Here is a 26409-nt window from a genome sequence, read left to right on the forward strand (position 1 = left end):
AAAGACAAGGGTGGGCGATTTAATGCTATCATAGGCAATTATGTAAATAAATAGATAAGGACTACGATTAATGATGGGATAACTAGTGATACATATTCCAGAAACTACTTTGGAACTAAGGAAAAAACCACTTAAGAGTAACTTTGCTCTAGTAACTGGAACTCTGTGGCCAGCATATGACTAGGAAGAAATGACACATATGAAATGAAAGATGAGTGCGTCACGTAGTCTCATGAAACAGAGAAACTACAAAGAGGTAGTTATTTCATAAATCCTAGGGTTTGACTGAGCACCACACTGATTTAAGTAGAAACCTGTCCACAAGCCACTTCTCTGGATCGACTCCCAAAGGCCTATGTCGTGAAGTTAAGAGCTAGCCTGGGCTTTATCTGGGGCACACCGTTTCCAAGCCTGACTCTGCTAGTGCCCACGAGAGTCTTTGGATGCACACTTACCCAATTCTTTCTCTTCTTCTTCTTTGAATCACTCTCTATGTTGCTGCCCACGCTGGAGTGACTGGTGGCACTGTTGATGCTGGAGACGCTGTCGGAGGAGTGCTGTCTGCGGATACGGAGGTCTGCGGACTGGGAGGTACCATTTCCTGGAGACCCAAGGCAGGACATCAGGAGCTGCTGACTGGAGCCCCTTCCTTTGCCCCAGGATTTACACCTAAATCCACACACCCAAGGACTAGGAGCTATTTCCCATTAGACATCACCTTCTGTTCTGCAATGCTGGGTTTTTTTTTAATTAAAAAATTTTTTTTTTTTTTGCGGTACACAGGCCTCTCACTGTTGTGGCCTCTCCCATCGTGGAGCACAGGCTCCGGACGCGCAGGCTCAGCGGCCATGGCTCACGGGCCCAGCCGCTCCGCGGCATCCTCCCGGACCGGGGCCCGAACCCGTGTCCCCTGAAGGCGAACTCTCAACCACTGCGCCACCAGGGAAGCCCCCTGCGATGCTGGTTTTAAGGTCCTTGTGTAGCTGAGTGCCACGCCCTCTTTGGTCAATTAAAGGAGGGCTCTCTCCACTTTACAAAACAGAAGTCAGGGGAGGCTTAGAGAACCCCCCACACTCACTCTTTTGAGCTAAAATGCGTCTGTGAGTGGCGGCAACAGTCATCTGTGTCGTGAGCATCCCTCCTTTGCTCTTCCCGCTCCTCCCGCACCAGCCTTCTTTCATGCCCTTGGACATGCCAAGCCCATGTCCTCTCACCACCTTACAGGTGCCATTCTCTCTTCCTGGGATGCTCTTCTCCCTCTGCTCTGCCTGGCCAGCTCTTGCCAATCCTTCCCACGTCACCTCTAGGCTCGCTTTCCCAGGAGGTCTGACGTTTGAGATAACAGTGGTACCAGAAATAACACTGCCCAGAACGGTAGTGGGACCAAAATAAAGTTTGCAGGCAGTGTTCCTCACAATCACAGAACGACCCTGACAGCCCGGTCTTTAAGAGCACTGGTTTCAGGGGCAGACTTGGGTTCTCGTCCCATTTCTGTTTCTCACACTCTGGATGGGACTCTCGCCTCTAAAATTCAGTACTCCCCTCAGTACAGTGTGGAGGACCAGCATTGCACGAGTAAGCGTGTTGTGGAGAGAAAATGGAACAATGAGATCAGGTACACACTGAGCACAGTGCTTAGAACATGGTGAATGTTCCATAAATGTTAACTCTCACCATTACTTTTCTATCGGTTCTCTTAACATCATTTTCTGGACGTAACTCCTCCTCATGCCCATATCTCCCCCCACCACCCAAGTGAGATACACAAGGACAAAGCAATCCTTCTAGAATATTTTCTGGGACAAATGAGAGACGAACCCATTTCAGGCTGTCCCAGGTCCATGTAAATATCAAAGCATTAGTGAAGTTAAGGCTATGAAATACTTTGACACTTTGCCAACAGAGATATATTTTTTTCCATTTTGAGATACATCAGAGAAGAAGATGAGCTGGAATAGCTGTTTTCCTAGAGGCTGGAAGCAACTGGATTAAGTGCCTTCTAGGACCTGTCCGACTGACATGGACACCCACCCTCGGGCAGGGAGGTTGCATCATATATTGTCAAGGGAGGGTTCCTAAGGGCAGGCAGGTCGCTGGTCTGAGGCTGTTTCTCTCCCTTTACCTTTGCAGTTGAGCTCTGGGGTGTTAATTACCCCATTAATGGCCGCCTGGGCAGCTGCGTTCTGTTTCTTCAGCAGCTCAATGGTTTTTCTTAACTCATTCAGTTCTGAATCCTGAGGAATAGAAAAAAACAGTGGTCATCCCCAAATCATTTTGTACCGAGTTCAGCTGAAGTACAACTTAGCGTCAGCTTAGAGGAGGGTAGAGAATGGAGGAGTTGCAGGAAACCTTTGTCTCAAACATTAGGTTGAATCAGTTTTTAACAGGCACATGTGGGTACATCAACGCAGAAGGAATAGGACTCAGATCCGTTGCCGATGCAGTTAACTGCCACTCCATCTAGGTCATATTTTCACTCAGCAGACCTATTCTTTTAGATTCAATTCCAACAGTCCAACAAGCACACTAAAATCTATACAACTCTCTGGAATAAAACAGAATAATGTTCTTAGGTTTGTTGTTAATTCCAAGCAGGGAGGGAAGAAGCCTTCTTTCTGCTTTACCTTCTGCTCGGCCGTCATGGTTAAGCTCTGGAGCCTGATTGTCATGTTTCCAAGACTCTGTTCAAAGGCCGCCACAAGGTGAGCCTGGAGGGGAAAGACACATTTCCCTTCAGTTACATTATCTTGCAAGGTAGGAGTGCCTGAAGGGTGCCAGGTCTCAAAGACAGAAATCCAAATGGAGCCACGTGGGTTAACCCGTCGACTTCTTCAGCCTCTTGAACTCCACCTCGCACCACTCTCTGGGATCCAGTTACTCTAGACTTTCACGTCCTTCACGCCCCGTGCTTCTTCCCACCTTAGGGCCTTTCTGCATGCTCTCCCCGCTGCCTGGAATGCTCTTCTCCCAACTGCCTCCCTAACTGATTTTTACCCATCCTTCTCAACAGACCTCAGCGCATGCCTTCAAGACACCCCCAGATGGGGTTGGTTCCCTCGTATTCACTCTCACAAGCACACTGGACCGCACTGTGACATCACAGGCAAACACACACACGCTCCTGTGATTGCTGATTGACGCCAGTCTCCACTTCACGGCAGGATGACCTCTTGTTCCCCAAGCACCAAGCTCATGGTAGAGCCTCACGTTGAGCGTGTTCGTAGGATAAATGAACAAAGTGGTTGGCAGATGTTGCTTGTTATAATCCCGGTTAATAAAAAAGCCACCGAAAGGCCCATCTGCTACCTCCTTAGAGAACCTGCCCACTGTTTTCCCTGGAGTTATGACTTTCCCTGGGGCTCCCCTGCACTTTTGTATCCCTGTTAGAAGACAGCATCAGACACACCATTATTTTACATTTTACAAAGACAGTTTTCAAAATGCCGCCAATTATAGTTGAAATATGCATCCAATTTTCAGAGATGTGAAAAACATGAAAAAATATATACCATAGAATTGAGAAATGTGATGCTTCCCTGTCTGCCCCTTTCTCTGAAACCCTCTTCAAGGGCAAGATGCAACTCTGTCCCCCAACACTAAGCCTTTTTCCTTCTTCCACAGAGCAGCAGGTGAAATATTAGTTAGTTGACCTAGGATCCTGATAATATTGTTAAAACCAAGAATAAAAAATGGACAACTCATCTAATCCTACTGGCCTCAGTTTCTTCATCTATAAAATGGAAGCAATATCTATGTTCCTCCCAGGGTGATTGTGAGCACTGAATGAAACAATATAGTTGAAAATGACCTATAAACTGATAAGGAATTGCAAAACACAGGAATGACTAGAGACTGCAGGGAAAGGAAGGGGTCTGGGACTGAGAAAGTGACAAAAGATTCTACGAGAACACAGGTGTGGAGACATCAAGAAAGGGTTCTAGGAGCGGGGTGGGTCGATACACAGAACGTCACAGGAGGAATCAGAAGGACCAGCAAGATACTTGAGTCTTGGGAGAAGTGAGATCTGATGGTTCTGGAAACTTCTAGAGGAAAAGGTGACTGATGCACAGAGTGAAGAAGACAAGGGTGGGAGGGGAGCCGTCACCCTGTGCTGTGAGGAGGGTCAGGGTCAGTGGACATTTCAGTCTGAGGAGAGACGTGACGGGTGAGTGAGAGGCCTCGGTTACTGGACTTCATCAAACAGGGAGATGGAGGATAAGACATCTCTAGGATCAAGTGCTGAGTCTCTTTTCCATTGGCCAGGGAGCAAGGGCACTTGAGATAGAAATGTTAAGTGGACTGGCCAGCTTCTTTCTGATTGCATGCTCTCTCTTTATTAAAAATTGAGAAAATGCCTTTGCATTTTAAAATAAAGAGATATGCTTTAGTTTGCCGGGGACAATGTGGCAGAACAAAAGCCAACCAATTCGAGACACTCACAAAGTGAATGAAGCCAGGACATGGATGTGAGAAAGAATGACTGCTACCCTTGCATTTCAAAGGAATGACATGGTCAAATTTAAATGACAGAATTTCCATTTATTTCAATTCTCGTTTGAGTGCCCCAAGATTCTATTTGTGGGCACTCAAAATTTCTCTTCAGTTAAAAACAAAAGCAAAAACCTGACCCCATGAAGACTGCTATCAAGAGAGTGTTTTTGCAACTCAAGAAGTAATGACATTTGCTCTGAAGAACCAGAGGATTGCATTTTGCTGGTGAGCAAAAGGACTGACTTTGTGTCACGATCTCGATTATGAAAATATGGGCCAGGAGGCTGGTTTAGAGCCGCACAACAGCCTTCTCAGCAAGCAGCAATCTCGTATTCCCAGGAAAACAAACACAAGTGCTATAAAAACACTCAGAGAAGGTGGCTTTGAGTAGTTTGTCCTAGAAAAACAAACACAGCTTGGCCTGCAAGAAAGATGGCAGACAGTAAAACACGTTAGCACTGCTGGCAGTGTGTGGCAAGACTAAATGTTTACTTTAAAACAATACTGGGACTTCCCTGGTGGCTCAGTGGTTAAGAATCCGCCTGCCAATGCAGGGGACACAGGTTCGAGCCCTGGTCCGGGATGATCCCACATGCCACGGAGCAACTAAGCCCGTGCGCCACAACTACTGAGCCTGTGAGCCACAACTACTGAGCCCACGTGCCACAACTACTGAAGCCCATGCGCCTAGAGCCCGTGCTCTGCAACAAGAGAAGCCACAGCAATGAGAAGCCTGCGCACCACAACGAAGAGTAGCCCCTGCTCACCGCAACTAGACAAAGTCTGTGCATAGCAACGAAGACCCAACGCAGCCAAAAATAAATTAATTAATTTAAAAAAAGAAAAGAAAAAAAAGAAAACAATACTGGATTCAATAGCTTTTGTGAAGAGCAAAATGTACTTCTGAAATAATAATAATATGTGAGAGATCTCATTCTTCTCGATCAGAGAGGACAGTTCCAAATGGCCCAATGTAAGATCCCTTGGGGAAGCATGAGGTCACTGGAGGAATTCATCCAAGTTCACTGATAAGTAAATTACTTACTATTTTTTCATTAGTAAGGGGCAGCCATTGGCAGCTGTAATTCTTAACTAGGGGAGTAGCTCCAAATCACTTGCTGTCAAACCTCACATGTTTCGAGGAGACCCCTGGCTCACCGGGTCTGGGGTAGGTGCTGGATTCGAACGCACGCATCTGGTTACTGAGATGAAGACTACCCACAGAAGAATACCTCTGCCGTCTTAACTAGGCTCTAAGCCTCAAATTTCAGATCTAACATCAATTTCTGATCTTCTTTGGATAGAGTTACCGATGGAGGAAGAAGTTAAGAAAATAAAGGATTATAAAACACACAGTAGGGCTTCCCTGGTGGCGCAGTGGTTGAGAGTCCGCATGCCGGTGCAGGGGACACGGGTTCGTGCCCCGGTCCGGGAAGATCCCACATGCCACGGAGCGGCTGGGCCCGTGAGCCATGGCCGCTGAGCCTGCGCGTCCAGAGACTGTGCTCCGCAACGGGAGAGGCCACAGCAGTGAGAGGCCCGCGTACCGCAAAAAAAAAAACCCAAAAACACAAAAAACACACAGTAGCCTAGTATATTAGGGTTTTGAAAAAAACCCCAAAGATTTCCAGAAATGTAAGAGAGCTCAGGAGAATGAACAGTTATGGGTAGTTACCAATTATTGAGCCTATAATCAAGGTCAAGCACTGTGCTAGGTACTTCATGTGCAGACTTTAAAGTGAAATGGAAAGTTTCCTTGAGTAGACTCAGGCTCAAGCCAGGAATTATGTGGGCAAAAGCTGCAGATAAATATTAATTACCGCCCTGGTCCAAAGAAGACAAGCTTTTGAAGTTGCTTTTCATTTTAACAGCATGCTGGGAGTCACGCAGGTGGCTTTCTGACAGGCTCACACACACGGATATGTGATCTCAAGCTGGGTTGTGCGCTCCCAAGCAGGAAGCCCTGCCTCTGAGGCATCTCAGCACCTTCCAAAACCTCAGGCTCTGCCTTCTGAGCCTCAGCCCTCGCCAACTCACGGCTCTGCGGGCTCCTTTATAGACTGATCTGACGGGGTAGGAGATCTCTGCCTCTACTCTGACCCCTCACATCCTATAACCACACCACAGTCAGGAAGCTGACTTAACCACCTAACAGCTGAGAGCCTCCATGATGTGGCCTGACCTTTGCCTTTCTTCGATGCCTCCCTCCTTTCCACTTCCTTCCCCCCTCCACCCCAGCCTCTTCCCCACATCCAAGCCATAGATTCTAATTACACTGAGCTATTTAGAGCTTCCAAATGCACCGTGGGCTTTTGCACGAATTACTCTTTGGTTAGAATGCTGCCCTTCCCATGCATCCTCCCCTACACAGCATTCATCAGATGTCACCTTCTCCAGGAAGCCTTTCCTGACTTCTTCCAGCCCCACCAAGACTGATCTAGGTGCTCCTCCTATATATTCCCGCAACCTTCACCCTTTATTGCTATCACAACAGCTATCATGTTATAGCAAAACTGTTTTGTCTCTCTGCTGTACCAGACAAAGAACACTAAGATGACAGTGATTGTGCCTGCTTTGCTGTTGAACCCACAGTACCCGGGGCATAGTTGGCACTCAAACGGTTGCTGAATTGAACGCCAGTTGGCAGTGTCTCCTGAACACGTACTTGTGTATATTATCATTACAGAGCAGTCAGCTATTTACTGTGGAGCCTTAGACTTTTTTTTTTTCTCTTAACATGAAAATTTTCAGAAAGAGAAAGGGAAATGAACATTTCTGAGCACTTAATCTATTTCAGGTACTGATCACATGACACCCCTGAGAGCTAAACATTATCATTCCCCAACACACAGATGAGCAAAGGCAGGCTCAGAAGTTAAAGAATTTGCCCGAAGCACAATGCCAGTAAGTGTCAGAGCTGACACTCACACCCACGATGCTAAAGTCTATGTCCTTTTTATTACACCACACTGCTTCTATAATGCTCAGAGGTAGCAATGGCTACCGCCCTGGGTCTGTACTCACATTTGCTGTCAGCTGGGTGGTCAAAGCGGAAACCTTCTCCTGGGAGGCATCCAGCTCCCGCCGTAGTTTGCGAATCTAAAGACGACAGGGCACAGAGTTACTTGCTTTGGGAGTCTACTTACAGGATGAGCTGGGAGAAATAATTGATAATAGCGAAAGACGAAATCCAACTAGCCAACTCTTCCTTACCTCTGACTGGCATTTTTCTTCTGGCTGTAAAGAAAAACAGAGAAGAAATTAGACCAGTTGAGGAGCTAAGAACAGTATAATCCTGCCTACAGGGAGTACCATATTTGGACACTTACAGCAGTCTTAAAGATTTATTAGTTTCTTTCCTGATGGACTTTTCTGGATAAAGTGGTTCAATTAATATGACCAATCAGAAAGGCCAAATACGAACAGCACATTATTTTAAGAAATGAGAAAGAATTAGAAAATACGCTCCTGTTTTGGTTGTGAGGAGCCCCCTGTCCCCATGTGGAGATGACGACAGGGAGAAGCTGTGATGAGAAGGGGGTACGCTAGGGCAGAGTTGCCAGATTTAGCAAATAAAAAAACAGAACACCCAGTTAAGTTTGAATTTTTTTTAGTTTAAGTATGTCCCATGCAATATTGGGGACATACTTATAGTAAAAAATGATACGTTGTTTACCTGGATTTCAAATTTAACTGGGCATTCTGTATGTAATCTGGCGATCCTACCTGGGAGGCAGGGAGGACGGCTCATAGATTAATTCTGCCCCGTTTTATCCCTCCCTCTCATCTCCCTAGGGCACTGAAGCAGCAGGTCAGGAAGGTTCCTGAAGTGGGGGGGGGGGGGGGGGAGCTGGGAACCCCTGTCAGCCAGCCTGGTGACTCCCCAGGTTGTAAGGACGAAGGTGGCCTGTCCCTTCCTGCTGCTCCATCTCTAGTCCCCCAGTTACCTGTGACCCTGGGGAGTAAAGACGAAGCCTGTAGGCCCTCTTACCGGCAAAGCCTTCCATGCTGGGCCCTGGGTCTGGGGTGTCACAGCAGTCGGCCGGCCAGAGACTACGAGCTACCTACCTCTTCCCATAGGGGGAGCCCACATGGGTTGGGGGGACCTGCAGCAGGGGGAACTATTCCTTCTCTCTTCTGGGGTTCCCATGGGGGGTCCATAAATGAAGAAACCCCCAACCCTCCCCAACTGCCTCTGCAAACACGCCCTTTCTTGGAAATATTGGAAGTGTTCCTGCCCTTCTCTCCACACCCCACCATTTGCACTTCACTGGGGTGGAACAGTGACTTGGGAGCCAGGTAGGTGAGTGAAAATCAGGAAGGACCCTATTTTGTCCTTGAGTCCTCTATGTGTGTCCTAATCCAATTTCACTAGTGATAAACCCATTCTTTTAAAAAGTCAGCATCTGGTTTCTACTTCTCGATTAGTTCAGGATGCAGAGGGGTATGATTCATTAGGCCCCGCAGTCCCGATATCTAACAGCTGGGACAGGTGGGTAGCCCTTTCCTGTCTGACCGCCCTTCACGTCCTGCTGCTCCCACCGCCCTCACTCCTGATCCTGCCCCAGAAAGCCCTTCCTCCAGGCTGGCTTCTAACAGCAGTAACTAATTGTTAGGTGCACTGGGGCCAAATCAGTTAATCCTTGCAGTAACTCCACAAAGTAGGTTTGTATTCCATCTGAGGCTCAGAGAGGTTAGATATCTTGCCTAAAGTCACACAGCTGGACAATCTCCCCATCTAAGAAACACTTTCAGGAGAAGGTTTGGAGAAGTCCTCAGGGCTTACTCTTCCCTCTCTGATAATATTAAACCACCTCTCTTTGTCTGTCCGTCTGCCTGTCCATCAATTCATCCCCACCACCATCAGATATTTATTGATTTCTAACTACGTGTCAAGCACTGTTTTAAGAACCTGGGATACATCTGTGAACATGATCAAGTCCCTCACATCTTATGTTGCTTACGTTCTGGTAATAATAAGTAGCATTTTATTGAACACTTACTATATGCCAGAGACGGTTCCAAGCACTTGACATTCATTATTCATTTAATCCTCATAACAACCCTTTCAGAAGGTACTGATATAATTTACTCATGGCGACAGCTGATAAGTGATAGAACTGGGATTGGATCCAAGGTAGTCTGGCTCCAGAGCCTATGATCTTAACCAGCACTTTCTCCTGCTCTGACTATAGCGACATTCTCCTGGAGGCCTTCCAGAAATAAGGCCCTGGCTTCTGAGTCTGATCCAAAGGAGAAAAGTGAATGGTGATAACGTCACAGCTATCTAACATTTGGGAGGCGAATGGAGGTCTGTTAGCAGGCTGAACCATCCACGGAGGACCAGCCCTATTTCTAAACACTTCTATCAACAGCCTTCCTTGGGCGGCTGCCACTGTCTGTCTCGGTGCCCACCTGTCTCTGGGGTTGGAATCCTGTTCTCAACAGCAGCCTGGAGAAATCATGTGTTTTGTATCTTGCCCCAGCTGCTGCTGCTCTTCTGTACATCTGGGAACTCCGAGAGAAGCTCCGGGCCGCTCTCCACTAGGCAGTTCCCCTGGGAACTCAACTGTTGCTCCCCACCAACCAAGAAAGCCAATCTGAGGCCACATGTGGCCTCTTCAATGTTTTTCTACTCCAAGGGCCGGCCGCGACCTCTTCATGGCATTTATTTAGCATCAGGCTGTCTTTTCTTTCCTTTGGAATTAAAATCACAGGCAAATTGCAGCCAGAATGAACATTATTGAATATCTAAGAATTACAGGGATTTCAGGGGGGAGAAAGCCTACTATCATCCAATAAGAGCCTTTAAAACACTCTGGCCTTAAGCAGACTCTTTGGTCTGGGTTCGTGGCAACTTAAGAGACTCCAAGGATCTCTTTTTAGACAACAAATACGAACTTATTTACCTTTTCATTTACAAAGGCGCCTGAGCATTTGTTTCTGAATTTCATCATCACCAAGGAGCTAATAATAGATAAGGGACCACACACCAGTGCTTGGTGGTAGCAGAGTCTAGCCAGACTTGCAGTTTTCCTTGGAATTAGCATACCACTCCATCATGAAAATATTCAAAGGTTAGAGTATTTTGTAAAAAGTCTGCAAAAGCAACTTACATTCTCAGAGGAGGCACATATAAAGAACAGTCCATGGGAACCTTTGACTCACTGACTAGTGGAATGTCAGAGGTTGTAGGGACCTCAGAGACCAATTGGCCTAGCTCCCTGAGGCCAAGGGCAAAACGGAGACCCCCAGAATAAGGAGGTAATTTGTCCAAAGTCAAACAGTAAGGGAAAAACTATGAATAGGCCTCGGGTCTCCTACTATCCAGATAAACATGGAATTAAAAATTATTATTATTAGGTCTTTGGTAATTTGTGAATTTGTATCAACTCAGAAAGGACAATTTCAAATTTCATGAAAACACGAACTTCAGGTCCACACACCTAGAACAAGAGCTACTGAAAGAGAGGCCTGTAGCTGTAAGAACTCCCGGTGGTTGGCACGAAGGGGAAGCAGCCAGGAACTGCAAGTGATGGCTTCCTGCAGCTGAGTTCTCACAGGTGGAGGAGCTCGTGCTCTTTCCCTCCCAGGCTGGCTGACGCAGGCCAGCCCCCATTTTTCACTTTTCTGAATGAAAAGTGTGTTGACAGGAAACCCTGGGAACTCCCTGGGAAAACATGGGGTTTGGGCGCTGAAATGTCTGCACTGCACCAACCCTGTGAAACTAGAGTTCCAGCCCCCCCCCCACCCCCCGTGCCCTCTGTGCCTCTGGCTTCCTCTTTCGGCAGCAGGCTCCTCTCTCCACCTAAACCACGCCCTCAGGGCTCAGCCCAGAGACTTGGTGCCAGTAAATACCGTGGAAGAAGTGAATCTAGGCAGAAAAGTACCACCTCTGGTCTGGTACCCATGTCACAGAGTTTCATTCTAGACGAAAGGACTCAGTAGATGCAATAGCTGATCGTTAGAAGGCCATCCCTATGCTTTCTTGGATAACGGCTTAAATAACCCCTTCCCAAGGTTACCATATATAAAGTCTTGAAAATGAAAGCCAGGACTTTGATAAAACTTCAGACAAGATGACTAGCAGAGGAAAGAGGTACTGTGGAATTGGAGGGGCAAGGTGGGTAGGAGCAGAAGAGAACGTTTCTAGGTCCTTCAAATCAGACCGTGTCAGCAACCACCGAAGTCTGTTTGCTCACTATAGGCCTAAGAAAGACAGTCAGGGCCTGGGCTCTCTGGCTTAATTCTGGGATGGTCTTTTACTTACAGGGGGCTATCTACAGTCTGTCCCACTACAGAGCCGAGACACCTGGCATTACCAAAAACTGAATTATTAAAACATCTGTCCTCCATGGAATTAAGGGCTAAAGAATTCCCAATTCCTAATTAATCAAATGTTTTTTTTCCTACAGGAATTCCCAAGTTAAAGTTTTTAAGATAGTTATGCACAGAGCTATAAAAAGTAAGCATACTGAATAAATCCAGTACTATATTTGATTGTTTGGCTTTTGTTCAGTAGACCTCTCACTGATGACAGCTGTCATTTACGAGCGCTTCCTCTGTGCTGCATACACTCTATTCATTGCTTTACGTGCATTTTCTTATTTCACGCAAACGTATTTTCTGAACACCTACTATATGCTAGGCCCGGTTCTAGGCACTAGGAATAAAACCAGAAAAAAGTCCTTGTCCTCAAGGAATTTATATTGCAGTGAACAGTAATATTCATAACTTTAATTCTCATTACAATGCCACAAGGTAGGGGCTGCTGTCCTTTCTACTTTACAGACAAAGAAACTGAGGCAGACACAAAGTCGAAAAAGGCATCTCACACATTCTAACTAGTCACCACTCGAAGCACAATGCCACTTTAACAAAAGTCAGCTCCTGATTTATTGGTTGGTACATCAGTAACTGTGAATTTCAACCCTTGTTCCCTAATTAATTGATTCCCTTATAATGGAAATACTCTCTCTAGGAGACATGCTATTTTATTTTTGACACAGAGAGCCACACAGCATTGATTTCTACTCACTGTAGAATAAATTGATGACGTGCTGGAAACCAAGGAGAGTGAGGATCCATGAACTGTTTAAAAAAAAGAAAAGATAGAAAAGGTGAATTGCACAGCTGGCTACTACGGAGCCGAAAAGGGGAAGGGAAGGAGAAACTCAGCATTAGAGGACATTACCAGGCTTGCAGCAACTTAACCTCATCTTGACCCAACCTTTCCTGGTTTGGTGACAGGTCAGTGTCAAGTAAGGAATCATTTTCTATGGGAGTCATTTCTCTATTACCACAATTTTTTTTCTTACACCATTCTATATACTATCCCTGCTCCAACTATCAAAATAACACATAATCACTAAGTTATATGTTTCAAGTACAGAGAAATGTTAAGAAGCATTTTCACTGCCATAACCTGTGTGACTCATAATTCTATTACCCAGAGGCAACTTTTACCTGCTCTGTTCCAGCATATTTTATTCCTTTCTTTTTTCTGATGTATTCCCTTAGGGTTAAGACTGGGTTGCATATATATTTTATATCCTGCTAGCAACTGCCATTTGTATAAGCAAAAAGATGAGCTGATTATTTTGAGCACAGGATGCTGGCTGTTGGCCACGGTAAATTCATTCTAGATGACCATGTGCTAGAACCTTGTTTAGAAAACATATCCACAGAAACATAGATTCTTCATTTGATTTCTATCATATCTACAAAGTGTTCTCTTTTCTGTTTGCGACTGGTATTTTGGGTACCATCCTTGTACCCTCCTCACCCCCTCCTGCCCCCAGCCAATGGAGACATTTTATTTTCTGTTTTCATGTAATTTAAACCATGGTCTTTTCCAGGACTAGGTATTCTGGCTGACTTCTCTTCTTGGAAACCAGATTCTTTAACGACATTTTCTTAGTAATCTCCCAACAACTTGTTTGAAAGACAGAAATATGCCTGTTGAGACATCACAGACCTTCTAATGGGGCACGGCTTCCCTGACCAGGAGTGGAATGCCTCTACCCCACGCTGCGCTCTCACCTGCGGTCTGAGGGTAGGAGGCTGGGGAAGAACTTTCCATGTGTACTATACGGCTTTCACCTACCACCCAAGGAGTGAACTCAACTTGGATCGGCGGTTGGCAGAAGCTACCTGCCCACAGATATCCCAGCAACGGCTCAGCCGACCACTCTGGTGCCTCCACACCGTCTCCCCAACAAAGCTTCCGACCTCCCATCCTTCATTTAGGTGCTCCTGTCGCACTCTGAATCCTGCACGGCTCTCTCAAGCATGGCCTGCGTGGTACTTGGCCACCTCAGAGTCTCTGCCCATTCAGTTCCTTTGGTTTAGGAAGTTTCCCACTCCTACCCATCCAAATCACCAGGATCAGCTCAAACAGCATCTTCTCCTGGAGCCCCATCTCATTTCCCGACAGCCACCGGGATGGGCTTCCTCCCTCCTCTAACCCACACAGCTCTCGGCTTGCACTTTGGTCCTCTTCTCTCTTAGACGGTGCCAATTGCTCTGAGGCTATCCCTGCACCGTCACTCAGATCCACCCTCTTCAGCAATGCCCGAGGTTCTAGATCTTTTCCTCCTTTCTTTCTCCATCCATGACTCATCAGGCCCATGCCCCTAAAAAATCAGTTGAAGGTGTTAACGGCCAATAATGGCTTTCAGTGTTAATATGCCCACATGTTAGCAGAGGCCTCTCATGCCCCAATCTAGCGGCCTAATGGTCCAAAGGGGGAAGTTACTTTAGCCCCACGACACAGACACTAGGGGGGAAATTACGCTGGAGGCCAAGTTGAGGGAAGAGAGGTGACTAGCACGGAGCCGTCCTTCAATCACAGCGCGTGCCAGACGCCCGCTCCGGAGGCCTGCACAGGGCTGCTGCGTGGACTCGGGCTGCTGAGAAATGGAGGTCTGTCTCTTGTATTTCTCTACCTCACTCACATGGATTCACTGATACTGCCTTCAGCAATACCGCAAGACAGGCTTGGGGCCGCAGGCAGAGAGGAGCGCGTCCGGCAGGCTTCGGGTGGAGGTAATTATTTTTCTCCGTAATTCATTCCTCTCACTTGTAAAGAGCAACAGCGAGGCTGTGGTCCAAAGAAAGAGTCCTTGCTTTCCAGATCAACCCAGAGCTAAATATGGCTGCCTGAACCACTGCAGCTGGCCTTCCTTCAAGAAAACTGAGCCAAGGCAGAGCCCGGGTTACGTGGCTGGGATACTTTTGGACCACAGAATGCTTGTGAGACTTACAGAGCCACAGCAGCAGAAGCGTGCTCCGCAGCTTCCTCCCTGTATCTGTGCCTCCAAAAACCTGAAGATACAAGGCACCACGGAGAATATCTAGGCCTTCTCTGCCGCTGACTCAGCTGAAACCCAGAGAGGTGGAACAACCTGCCTAAGGTGCTACAGCATTCAGGGACAGAACCTGCAGACCAGAAAGCTGGAGGTGGCTTTGCCCTCGAGTGACCTTGTTTACTGGTATCTGAGGGTTTTTTGTTTTGGGTAAAGCTTTTTGGTATATTTAGAACGGTTTCCTAAACCCCTCATTAAGTCTACATAGGCACAATCTGGGACCAAACAAGCAAAAAGTGCATGTTTGAGAAGAACTAGAAGGCATAGGTAGGGGTGAAATCACAGGATGGAATGAGACAACTGGGCATATTCCAGCCAATAAAGCAAACAAATGCCTCTGTTGTCACACTTGGGCACCATATATATATCTACGGATATAGATATAGACGTAGATATATGTATATATTCAGCTTCATACTAATCGAGCACTTCCTCATACTACCATTTGAAGTAATCCTCCTCATCATAGAGAATTTGTAGGTACTATTCCCAGACAGGGCAGGAATTTCTATCCATAATGAACACAGGAGTAAATTTAGGTCCAGAGAGGCTACGCCATGTGCTCAAGCACACACAGCTGGTCAGCAGCAGAGAGAGAAAGTGAGTCTGGGTATCGCACTCTAGTCCTCGCTCTGCCACTGGGGGCTGTGGAAGGAAGGAGTCGGTGAGAATGAGATGCAGTTCTGATGGCTAATGGGCTGCTCTCTCTACCAGCGGAGGAAGCATAACTGAAAATGGCGACCACGCTGATGAAGGTGCAGGGTTTGCTTCAGACACGTGAGAAAGCCCAGCTGTGGCCAAGGAAGAGACAAGTGTAAGGCAGGATTGGGTAAAAACACAGAGGGCTGAGAATCAGGAGTTCAGGACATAGTTCTGGCTGCAAAAAGTCCCCAAGTCACTTCCTCTGTTCAACTTTGCCATAAACAAGATGGGGTTGAAATGGCCCATGGGGAGAAGGATAAAACCAAACATGACAACTGTAACAATAGCTACCACTGAACTGAGTACTTACTATAAACCCCTTTCAAAGTCATTCTGCTAAATGCCTTCCAGGATTTATCTCACCTAATCTTCACTTCAGTCCTCTGAAGTAGGTACAGTTGTACTTATTTTCCACATTCTAGTGAACAGGAAATAGGCTGAACAGGGTCAAGTCCCTTACCCAAAGTCACCTTGCTAACAGTGGAGGTGCCAGGACTTGAATCCAAGTGTAACTCAGGGGCTAGAAACACAGGAGAGCTGCAACACAAGATTTATTTACTAATAAGCTGCTCCGTTTCTGTGGGCTCCATATGAACTGATTTAGACTGCACCAGTTCTTAGGGATGACTGGTAAAGTCCCTGGATTTTTTTTTCTCCAAAAACATTCATTTGAAAAGTGCCTCAAGCGTCTCCCTAAAGTGCACTATTAAAGTTGACTTGAAGATTGCATAATGCATCTGACGGAAATTAATTTACCTGAAATAACCTTGAAAGGTTGCACCTGGGCCGTGCCTGTACCTCATCTACATATTTATGACTTCCATTTCCTTCAAAATGGAAAGTGCTAATTAAATCCCACAAAAACCTCACTCAAGTACTTGTGCTAATTCTTCCTAAACTTGCTTTCTGCTTTCTGGCATATGATATCTAACTGCCTCTTATCAATATAAGGAGGTTCTATTCGGTCCCAACATGAGATGTGGATTTTTTCCCAACTGTTTCTGCAGTACCAGGAGTTTATACATTCAAGAGGGGGGAAAAAAAAAAAGTCGTCCCCCAATGGAATTAAAAACACCGAATGGCACAAGCCCTATTTTGTTTTTGTAATGTAATAGCCTTGGAAGAAATAAAATCAATCTGATGTCAAATTTCCCAAAAGATGAAGATGTTACATGTTTCTTAGTATATCGACAGCAGTCTCTACCTCTTCTCCCCAAATTTGATTTTACCGCTGCGCTTCAGTTCCACATCATCATGAATCAGCAGGTTTACAAAAGTCTAGACGCTGCTTGTGGGCAAGCCCTTTATATCAATGTCACCTTGACATCCCGGATATGCCACAGTGGTGCTGCCTGACGGCTTGATTCCAGATGGAATAAAAAAAACCCATCTGATGATGATACTGTAACGGTCCTGGACCTTCATGAGGTCAAGTGTGCTTGTTTGGACAAGTTGCAGCACTGAACATGGTTCACTCAGGTACACACGGGACACAGCAGATGAATAGGGCACAGGGCACTCTCCATTCATGAGTCATTATCAGGAGGGCTGGGAAATGCTTTGTGGCCATGCTTGGTTCGCCCACTGATCAGAAAAATGTTAAAGACAAACTGCCTACTCCTTCACCTTACGGTCAACGTGCCCTCCACGATTATGACTGATTTCTAGCTCTTAAATCCAGCAAAACGCTCTCAGTAACTCAGGCTCTGCCCCTCCTTAATCCTCTGTCCCAGTGGGTTCCCACAGATGGATTTACAGACGAGTGTCTGCTCAATGGACGCAAATGATACATAAATCAGAGTGGAGAGAATTCAGGAAGATTAACCAGGGGGCGACTGCTCTGTAACTAAACTCTTTACAACTTTTGTTAAAAAGAACACTGGGCAGGGCAGAAGCTGACATCTTGCATCTCTCTCCCTCTTGACTTGTTTAGGGGTTTCCTCGACAGTCACAAGTTTATTTGTTCTTTCCTACCAGGAGGACACTGGGCATCTTTCCCCATTCTCACAGGGACCTGGGAGCAGAGGGAAGTGCCTGTGACTCCCCTCCCCACCCCCCATTCTGTTCTGTCACTGGCAGAAAAGGCACAACCAGGGCCATGGCCCTCAGCCTTGGCTCCATTTGCTCCAAGAGTCCCCCCTCCTCTGGCTGGGGACTTCCAGGACATCAATGCTGAAGCTCAGTTTTCAGGCTGTAACAGGTACTAACATTACTGGATTAACATTTATATATATTATCTCATTTAATTCTCATATTTCCATGAGCCTGGTACTCCTACTTCATCAGTGAAAATACAAAGGCACAGAGAGGTGAAGTTAACTTGCCCAAGATCATATACCTCAGAAGTAGTGGAGCTGGAATTCAAACCCTGGTATTATTATCCCATATTCTTAACCATTTGTCACCGGTACTGACACCAATGTCTTATCATCCCCATCTGTGGGAAGCTTTTGGGGGTGGGGGTGAGATGCCTTCCCAACATTTTGACTGCTTGCTCACCTAACTCACACTTTGACTGAAGTAGGAAAGAGAAATGAACTGAGTTAGGAAGATGGCTGATGAAGATGCCCACTGTAGTTTTCTGATTCAAATGAACAAAACATAAAAATCCAACACCAAATATTCCCAGTTAGCAAACAAAGAAGGAAAAGGGCAAAACTGAAAGCAACAAACTTAAAAAAACTGGTGCTTGAGAAAAGAAACAGAAAATTCTGGAGCGAAGGGGAGAGGCGTGGCTGCCGACAGCCTCCCAAAGCCATACGGGTGTGTTGGCACAGGGAAGCGAACTCTCCAGTAACTGGCGTTGCCAAGGTGGTGTGCCAGTGGCTGAATCTCACAGTGGCAGTGCACGCCAAGAAGCTAGGGCCCACGTCCAAGGGAGAGAAGCCTGGAGCGGAACTCGGTCAACCCCAGGGTTCACCCGTGTTTTGTCTTCCCTACAGTCCTTTTTAGGTTTTGTTTTGTTTTGGTTTTTTTTGCGGTACGCAGGCCTCTCACTGTTGTGGCCTCTCCCGTTGCGGAGCACAGGCTCTGGACGCGCAGGCTCAGCGGCCATGGCTCACGGGCCCAGCCGCTCCGCGGCACGTGGGATCTTCCCGGACCGGGGCACGAACCCGTGTCCCCTGCATCGGCAGGCGGACTCTCAACCACTGCGCCACCAGGGAAGTCCTTCCCTACCGTCCTGCGAGGTTAATTAAGAGTCAGACCCTACAATTCAGAGTTCCCCAGCCCCCCGCCCCAGAGTAAGTGGCGAGTTGGAAACTTGTACAGGTGGACTCTTAGGTCAGTGACGTGAACTCGGTATAGAGGACTGTTAACCGCTCTGCACAACGTGAGAGAGGGTCAACCTCCTTGCTTCTTACCTTCTTCAAACCCATCCCGGAATGAGCCCGAGCGGCTCATGGTTCGGCTCTTCTCGTCCAGGGACATGGAGCTGTTCCGGAAGCGGCTGTCCGTGTACGGGTCGTACTGCCCGTCGGCGTTGGAGAGGCTGTGGGTCCTCAGCATGGTCGGGTTGGACAAGCTAATCTGGGTGACAGTGGTGGGACTCGCTGGAAGGAAAGGAGTCAGTCAGAGGGTTGGAGATTCATGTCCCGGCTCAAACCCTAAAGGGGGACGAAGAGGAGGCCGCTTACGATGAGCCATCCCCGTCCCTGTCAGCTTCTCTCCCTTGTCTATTTTCTCAAAGGTGGTCACACCGGCACCTGAGTAACACACTTACAGCTAAAAATGAGGGAGGAAAGGTGGGTCAGTTCCAAAGCGAGGCTCTGGGCCTCAGCTTTCCAACCTGGCACATTCAGACAAGCTAGTGTCACCTTCCAGGCATGAGCTAATTACTTTCTGGGCTCATCTGGAACAATTCTCCCTAAAGCCAAAAGCCCAAAATAGTCCAGCCGGGCTTTTGATCAGATGGGAAGCATTTGTGCATGACAAGAAACCCTTGCCTCAAAGAGTTACAGCCAGGAAAGAACAATATGAACACAGGTCTCACTGTCTCAGATGGGGAAGAGTTCATAATGGTGCCGGCAGAGCTTCAGTGCAAAGGGGGTGCATTTACCTTCGCCGAAACTGGCTTTCTAATTAAAATCCTGTCCATTTCAGTAATGTAAGATAGTTCAGAAGTACGCCTTCGGTTCATTAACGATGAGGAGTTAACCCTTACTTGATCAGAAGTCCTTAAAGACTGAGTTTATTATTTACAATAATCAGAAAAGGCTGCCTCTCTAAAGAACGAGAGGAGACTGGAAAAAATATTTCCCTCTCTTTCCGTCTTGGAAGGATCAGCTCTCATCCTGCCACCTTCATGTAACCGTTCCCAGTCACTTCAGCCAGGACTGTTCTTTCCTTTTTCTGTGTATACTTGCTACCGGATCATATGCAGTTTTTACACGGATTCATAGAAAGCTTTGGACTGTTCTCTTTTACCTATCTATGAGTCTGTGTGGGTGTTTGTCTCTCTAAAAGAAGCATCCGTTGACATGTCAGCAGGGACTGTGTTACAAATTCTTTTCCTTTCCTCACTGTGCCAGTCAAAGCATGATGTCACCGGTAGGCATTTCCAAGAATATCTGCTCGGTCAAAACCTGATCTTTATTTCCGGTTTAATAAAGCAATGAGGATGACCAAACATGGGATACGCTATAAAACCTACATCTTCAGAGGTCTTAGAATACATTCTTCTCATTCCGCGGATGGTTTGCTCTTTGCTATAACCCCACCTATATCAACCGTGTAGAGAAAATTACTGATAGAGAACCAAAACACATTTTTCTTTTCTTTTGCTATCAATTGCCTATAATCAAACTACACTGCTGAGGGCTGATCAGATACTGAGAGTGATGTGACCACAGGTCTCTTTCAAAATGCAAGATAACCTCTGCCCTAAGGCGCTGATCAACACAGTTAATGCCAAGTAGCTACTCACCAAGCTGAGAAAAGTTGAATCTTGTTCCGGAGGGAGAAGTTACACTGGAGCCAGAGGAGAAAGGAGAGTTGGCGGCCGTGTCCTGCAGGCCTCCTGCAGAGTGGGACCGTAACCATTCTTTTGCGTCTTCTTGTGTGCGAAGCTGGGAGGTGGGGGTGTACCTGGACAGACAGAAATCAGGCTGGGATTAACTACGAACAACGCTTATGAAAATGAGCTCTCTGGAGCTGACGATAAACATATAAAAAGAAAATATACATCCAAAGGTGACGTTTGAAAAATCAGATCGCTACACATTCCGAAACTCACAAAGTTTCTCAAAACCTTTTTTTGCCACTTGGCTGTCTTTGGGGGAAAACTGCAATTCCTTTCAGTTTTGAGGGAACTACATAAAGGGAACAAGATGGGTAAACGCTCAAACGAGCCGGCCCTGGGCGTATCTGTAACATGTTGATTCATGACGGTGTCATTTCAAAGCCTCCACCTTGACAGGACTGAAGCAGCAAAACAAGCTGCTGTCAGAGCTCTGAGGAAGTTTTAATTAGATAGCTCATGGCATCTGCATTCTGGAGGGCAAGTAAGTGGCCATGAATCACGGAGTTATCAGAAACCAGACACGTAAAGGAAGGTATGAGGAGACCGACGCTGACAGTAGTTACTAGATCTGGTAGAAACCAGTCTTCACAACAGGAACCCAAATCATTGGGTCTCACACAGGGGAGGGTCTTCAGAAGTCACGGGGTCCACCTCGTCATTAATTCTGAAATGTATATTTGGTAATGATTTATTGAACGTCCCCAACGTGCCAGGTGCCTTCACAGACGTTATCTTACTGAAGCCTCGGACTCTCCCAGCAACACAGATGCTATTATTCCTGTTTTACATTCAGGGGAGCTGACGGCCTGCCTTGAATCACGTGCCGAGATTTCAATCCATATTTGTCTGATTCCCAAATCCATTACAGATGCTGCCAGTGGGCTCTTCTCATTATGCCCACAGGCAGCATCTCGAATGTCTGAAGTGCCCCAGCGGCCAGAGTACTTTGGACTTATAAACAGATTACCGTGGGGTTACTACTGATTACGTAAATAGAGGGTCCTCTTGACTTAGGACAAGGTGTTGTCCATGTGTTGGTATTGGATGTGTGTGTGTACGGAGCGGGTGAGCTAGAAAGGGAGTCACAGTGAGAGGGAACATAAACACGATTCTTCCTTAATGTTTTTACCATAGTTGGACTTTCTAGGTCCCATCAATTGCCTGAGGATACCCTGTCACTTACCTCTATTCTGAATTCTTTTAAAAACTGATTTTAACAGCTAGAGCTACATAATTTTCACAGAATAGATCTGCTCCAGAAATATACACACTAGCATTACGAAATGGCGATATTCGAAGATGTGAGCTTCCTCTGGGAGCGACGCTGGGGCGTCAAGGTCAAACTCACGTGAAGAGTGGATATGATTTAAGCATCAGCCTGAGTGCCGACAAGCATGACGGAAACTGTCGAGTACTAAAGGCCTTGCCAACTGCCCCCTCGAAGGCCACCGTGCTGAACTTCCTCCGTCTGGAGGTCGGTTGGGGCTTTTTCAATACTTTTATTCTTAGGTTTTTAGATTTGGCTTTACTCGGAACTCCTGTTGAAAGGAAGCATTGATACCTACCTCCCATTACTGGTCAAAATGCTCTCAGCCTTAAGAACTGCTGGTTATTAACTACAGACATACACGACAGCAACGTAACATTTCATTCCAAGTTCCATGTTTTGCGAAAGCACTTACTGCTTGGTGCGGGGTGAAGCCGATGCTACAAAGAACGAGGTGTTTAGAGAGCGGGAGAAACAACAGCTGTAACCACGGGACATTAAGATCACGGGCCAGGCGTTAGGACTGAAGTCCTTCTGGGTGGCAAAGTGAGGTGGATGGCGTGAGCAGAGGTGACTTATAGCATCTTGTTTCACCAGGACTGGCGCCAAAAACGAGCCATCACTTACAGTGAATGCAAGGACATTCGCTCTTGGAAAGGAAGTCCTTACTTTCTTTACATCAAAAAAATGAGCACACCCATGTCTTGCTGGGCATTGAAAAGTGACCCGATTTTCAATTAGAATATTCAGCCAAGTGCAAAGCACCTGTCCTCAGGAACTTTCTATGGGCCAGAAAGTTAAAAATCTTCAAATTGGCGGGGGTGGGGGTGGGGGGGATATTTCTCTCCTTTGCTCTGTGTCCCGGCTGACAAATCAACATGCTACAAGTCATATCCTTTCTCTTGGAAGACAGCCCGTGAATGGAATGGTCATGGCAAAGTGATCAGCGATTAAACCCACTGGCCCCAGAAGAAGCGGTCACCGCTCTCCGGGCTCGCTCAGGGATGGCTGTCATGAGATGGTCTGACCACAGTAAGCCTGAAAGAGCACAGCCTCTGCTCAAGCAAAGAAGCCGACACACAGAGAGATGAGAACGAGAGGGTTGCGCGGGGAGCCATCGTCCAAAGGGTCCTGCTGCCAAAGCGGGGACCCCCAGCCCGGCCCGAGCCCCACCAGCCACGAGAGAGCCGCACAGCCAAGCCCCAGAGCCACACCAGATGGCACGGATGCAAGGAGAAAACACAGATACCTGAGTCCTTTTTTAGGCAAAGTGTTCCTATCAAGGTGCGGGTCACTGTAGGAAAGTCAAAACAAACATAAGAACCTCAGAGAAGCACAGGGTAAGCAGGCCATGTGAGGGGGGAAAGGCTAAGGACGAGCCAAGAGGTCTGGAGGAAGAGACTCACTTCACCAGGGAGGGGTCCTCTGCATGCAACACATCCACAGCCACGGGAACAAAGGAAGCCCAGGCCTGCGCCCACACCCAGGCATCCTCCACCCCCGTCCCCAGGAGGCCTGATCCACTCGGCCCCAACTGCTCCACCTTTTCCACGGGTTCAAAGCCCAACTCAGGATCTGCCCCCCATCTGGAAGCAGAGCCCATGCCTTCTGCGGCAGAGAGACACGCCGGGCTCCCCGCACCCCTAAGCACTCTGGCCCGCCACCAAATGCCACTGGCGATGACTTCAAGTGAGAGAAGGGACTTGCTGGAGAGTTTCAAGAGGCCAGCAGTCTGCATATTTGGAATTCATCTGGAACAAGTGAATTCCAGGTCCCTCTCAGTTTCCGAGGCTGTCATTGGGCGGAGCTAGGAGCTGAGCCCTGGGCAGAGTCGGGGCACGTTACGACCTGCTGGCTGATAAAGTCACAGCATTCGGATTTCCAAGGAGCTAGGTTTAAAGGCTTGGTCTATGAGTCTGACAAAAGCAAAGTTGTCGCTGTTAATGGGGTGAAGAGGGTTTTCATTATTTTTTTTCCCCCTGGCACGAAACAACATCTGCTCATTACGTTTGGCCAAGCCATGGCTTCCCCACAAACTCAAGGTCAAGATCCATGTCTGAGGCCCACCCTCAGGGCATCTGGGGGCCAACAACACTCCACATATTCTTCTTACAGAAAACGGGCACACAGAACACCACAGCCTGCGAGACACAGAGCCAATCCGCAGCAGAGGCCTTTGAGAGGGCAAAGAGCCAGCTGCGTGGGGAGCAGGGGTGTGGGAGACAAAGGTGAGGGCCGCAGAGCCGCGTGGTGGGCGGCAGGTCACTTCTGGGCTCGGAGGGGGAGGGGAGAGAGGAGAAAGGGCAGGAAGCTGGGAAGCAGGAGCATGCCACGGGGAGGCTGAGATGCCAGTGAGGGCTTCTGCCGCCCCTCGCCAGGTGGCAGGCTTGAGGTTCCTTCCCAAGCTGGGAGAGGAGGGGCCAGCCCCTCTCCACCTGTTTCTGAGTTTTGTGGGCAGCGGAACAGACCCTCACAGGCATGTCTGGGGGGTCACAGAGCACACCGGGGCCACGAACACAAGCGGAAGCCGCAGGCCAACAGCCTCATACAAGACATCTGGCTTGACACAGGGGGGCAGAGGAAGCTAGAGGCTCGGTGGCGTCCCCGGCCTACAACGTCATTACCTGTCCTGTTTCCTGGGCAGAGTACTTCTGCAGAACTTAGGGCTAGCGGCAGGGGAAGAGAGAGGGCTAGAAGGCCAGGCAGGTGGAAAACAAGAGAAGGTGCATTAGATTGGAAGGAGGGGGTGGGGTTATTATACACGACTAGGACGTTTTTCTCATTTCCAGAGCTGATACTGGCTTTCTTCCCCATGTGGAGAAAATGGACATGTATCGCTACTGCGGTGAGATTCAGAGCTTTGAGGACAATTCTGGTTTCTTGATTTCCTATCGCTCTGGCCTGCGGCCCTTCAGTAGGAGGGTGTCTGCCCCGAGGACCAGCGTGTGGACTGGGCTGCTTAAGGAACATCCCACCACACGTTCCGCAGCTGCAGCCGCCCCCTGCTCGGACAACACAATTACAAGGGGCAGGGAAGGAGGCAGTGATGAGCAAACAATAAAAAGGAAGGACTTCGAAAGCGGAACGCCCTTTCAAAAGGCAGCATGAAATCTGCCCCCAAGAGACTTCCAGCAGCTCCATGCACTGAGAAAAACCACAGTGAAAAAGACAACAGGAAGCAGAGCCAGGCTTAATCCATCCCCAACTGGCTTCCCTCTGGAGAGACGGCAGTAATCAGGAAGAGAGAAATCTCCCAGCAAAGGTGAGCTAACACTTGGGCTTCCTGACATAATCTTTGGACTCCCGGAAGGGCGTCTTTCGGGGAGATAAAGGCAGCCAAATACACAGCACCAACCTTTCCGACAGTGTGGTCTTCACACTGTTGGTTCTGACAAAGGGGGTCAGGGCGTCATCCTTAGAGGCGGCAATGAGGCCGGTGGAGGAGTTGTGACTCAGCGCCCCTCCGCTGCCCAGGGAGATGTCAATGGACTCGCAGCTGGTGTGGAGGCTGCTGACCGACTGGAAGCCCAGGCCGTCCTTGCTAACGGCCGAGGAGCTGCTGGCGTTGGTGCCCCACGTGAGGCTGTTGGAGGGGCCCGAGTGGGCGGAGCTGGGGCTGGAGGCCAGGGGGGACTGGGTGCTGTCTGCGTTCTTACTGTAGAGAGGGCTGCTGCTGCCGCTGCTCAGGACGCCGCTGCCCGAGGGGGACTCTAAGTTACCTTGCTGGCTCAGGGTGGCATGAGGGTTGGAGATGACCACCGAGTTTTTCATGTTTTCGGCTGTGGCGATGGGCACTTGCTTGGTAGGCTTCCCACCAAAGAGTCTGCGAAGAGACAAAGGTTTACACGGGTTGAACACCCAAAGCCCAGGGACGCCGGCCGTCAGAGGAGGGCAGGGCACAGGAGCTAGTGAGAGTCCCTGGGGAGGGAGGCGCAGTCCTTTCTACAGCTCGAGGCGCTCCCCTGGGAAAGGCTGCCACACAGCGGGCCAGGGCACTGGTGGAGCAAAGGCTCCACCTTCAAGTTCTAGGATGCTGCTGAGACCCTGGATCTACCTGAGCCAAAGGGAGACGGGGAGTAATTTTCTACAGGCCTATCCCTCACTGGTCCAACATCTTGCTTTCCTTTCTTTCCATAAATAGAGTAACTAGAAAACTGCCCTTGCCCAGGAAACATCTCAAGGGAAAAGACCACCTTTGTATCCATGACCCCAGGCACAAAGCAGGCACTCCGTTTATGACCGTTCAGCTCCAAAGGAGTTGGTTTCTTTGATCTCTAAGCAAACATGCAGAATCAAGAACAGGAGGCTGGATCTGGAGGCGGCCTGGGCAATGCAGCCTCTCAGATGTATTCTCACATGAAAGCCCAGCCTGAAAGATGTGTCTTTTAGGTCCAGAGAACTAGTACTGTCCAGTGATACACACATACCTTGTGGGGTTCACAAGATGTTCAACCAGACACGCTGGGTGTGAACTGTGTCTCTGTGACAGACACACAGAAATGCCATTGCATGTCATCTCCCCCACTGCTCATGACCACAAATGTGCTGTCAGAACACAGGGA

The 26409-nt window shown here is 48.0% G+C and overlaps 1 protein-coding gene across 12 annotated transcripts in view; it reads right to left on the minus strand.

Moving 5' to 3' along the window:
- Positions 1–26409, minus strand: part of NAV2 (neuron navigator 2) — a 403679-nt gene that overhangs the window by 40354 nt on the left and 336916 nt on the right. For 9 of the 12 annotated variants that reach the window (XR_010946112.1, XM_067749641.1, XM_067749643.1 and 6 more), the window contains 11 exons: positions 25203–25670; positions 24472–24537; positions 23097–23141; positions 20485–20645; positions 18923–19111; positions 12530–12582; positions 7705–7728; positions 7516–7590; positions 2625–2708; positions 2123–2234; positions 456–601 (listed from right to left, as the gene is read on the minus strand). Coding sequence is in view for 11 of the 12 variants with exons in the window: in XM_067749641.1 (XP_067605742.1) it covers positions 456–601; positions 2123–2234; positions 2625–2708; positions 7516–7590; positions 7705–7728; positions 12530–12582; positions 18923–19111; positions 20485–20645; positions 23097–23141; positions 24472–24537; positions 25203–25670 (1423 nt within the window). In the remaining variant the exon portion in view is untranslated. The remainder of the gene's footprint in view (positions 1–455; positions 602–2122; positions 2235–2624; positions 2709–7515; positions 7591–7704; positions 7729–12529; positions 12583–18922; positions 19112–20484; positions 20646–23096; positions 23142–24471; positions 24538–25202; positions 25671–26409) is intronic. The other 3 variants (XM_067749646.1, XM_067749642.1, XM_067749639.1) reach the window with 2 other exon arrangements.

Source organism: Pseudorca crassidens, chromosome 9 (genome assembly GCF_039906515.1).
Source record: "Pseudorca crassidens isolate mPseCra1 chromosome 9, mPseCra1.hap1, whole genome shotgun sequence".
Classification (NCBI taxonomy): domain Eukaryota; kingdom Metazoa; phylum Chordata; class Mammalia; order Artiodactyla; family Delphinidae; genus Pseudorca; species Pseudorca crassidens.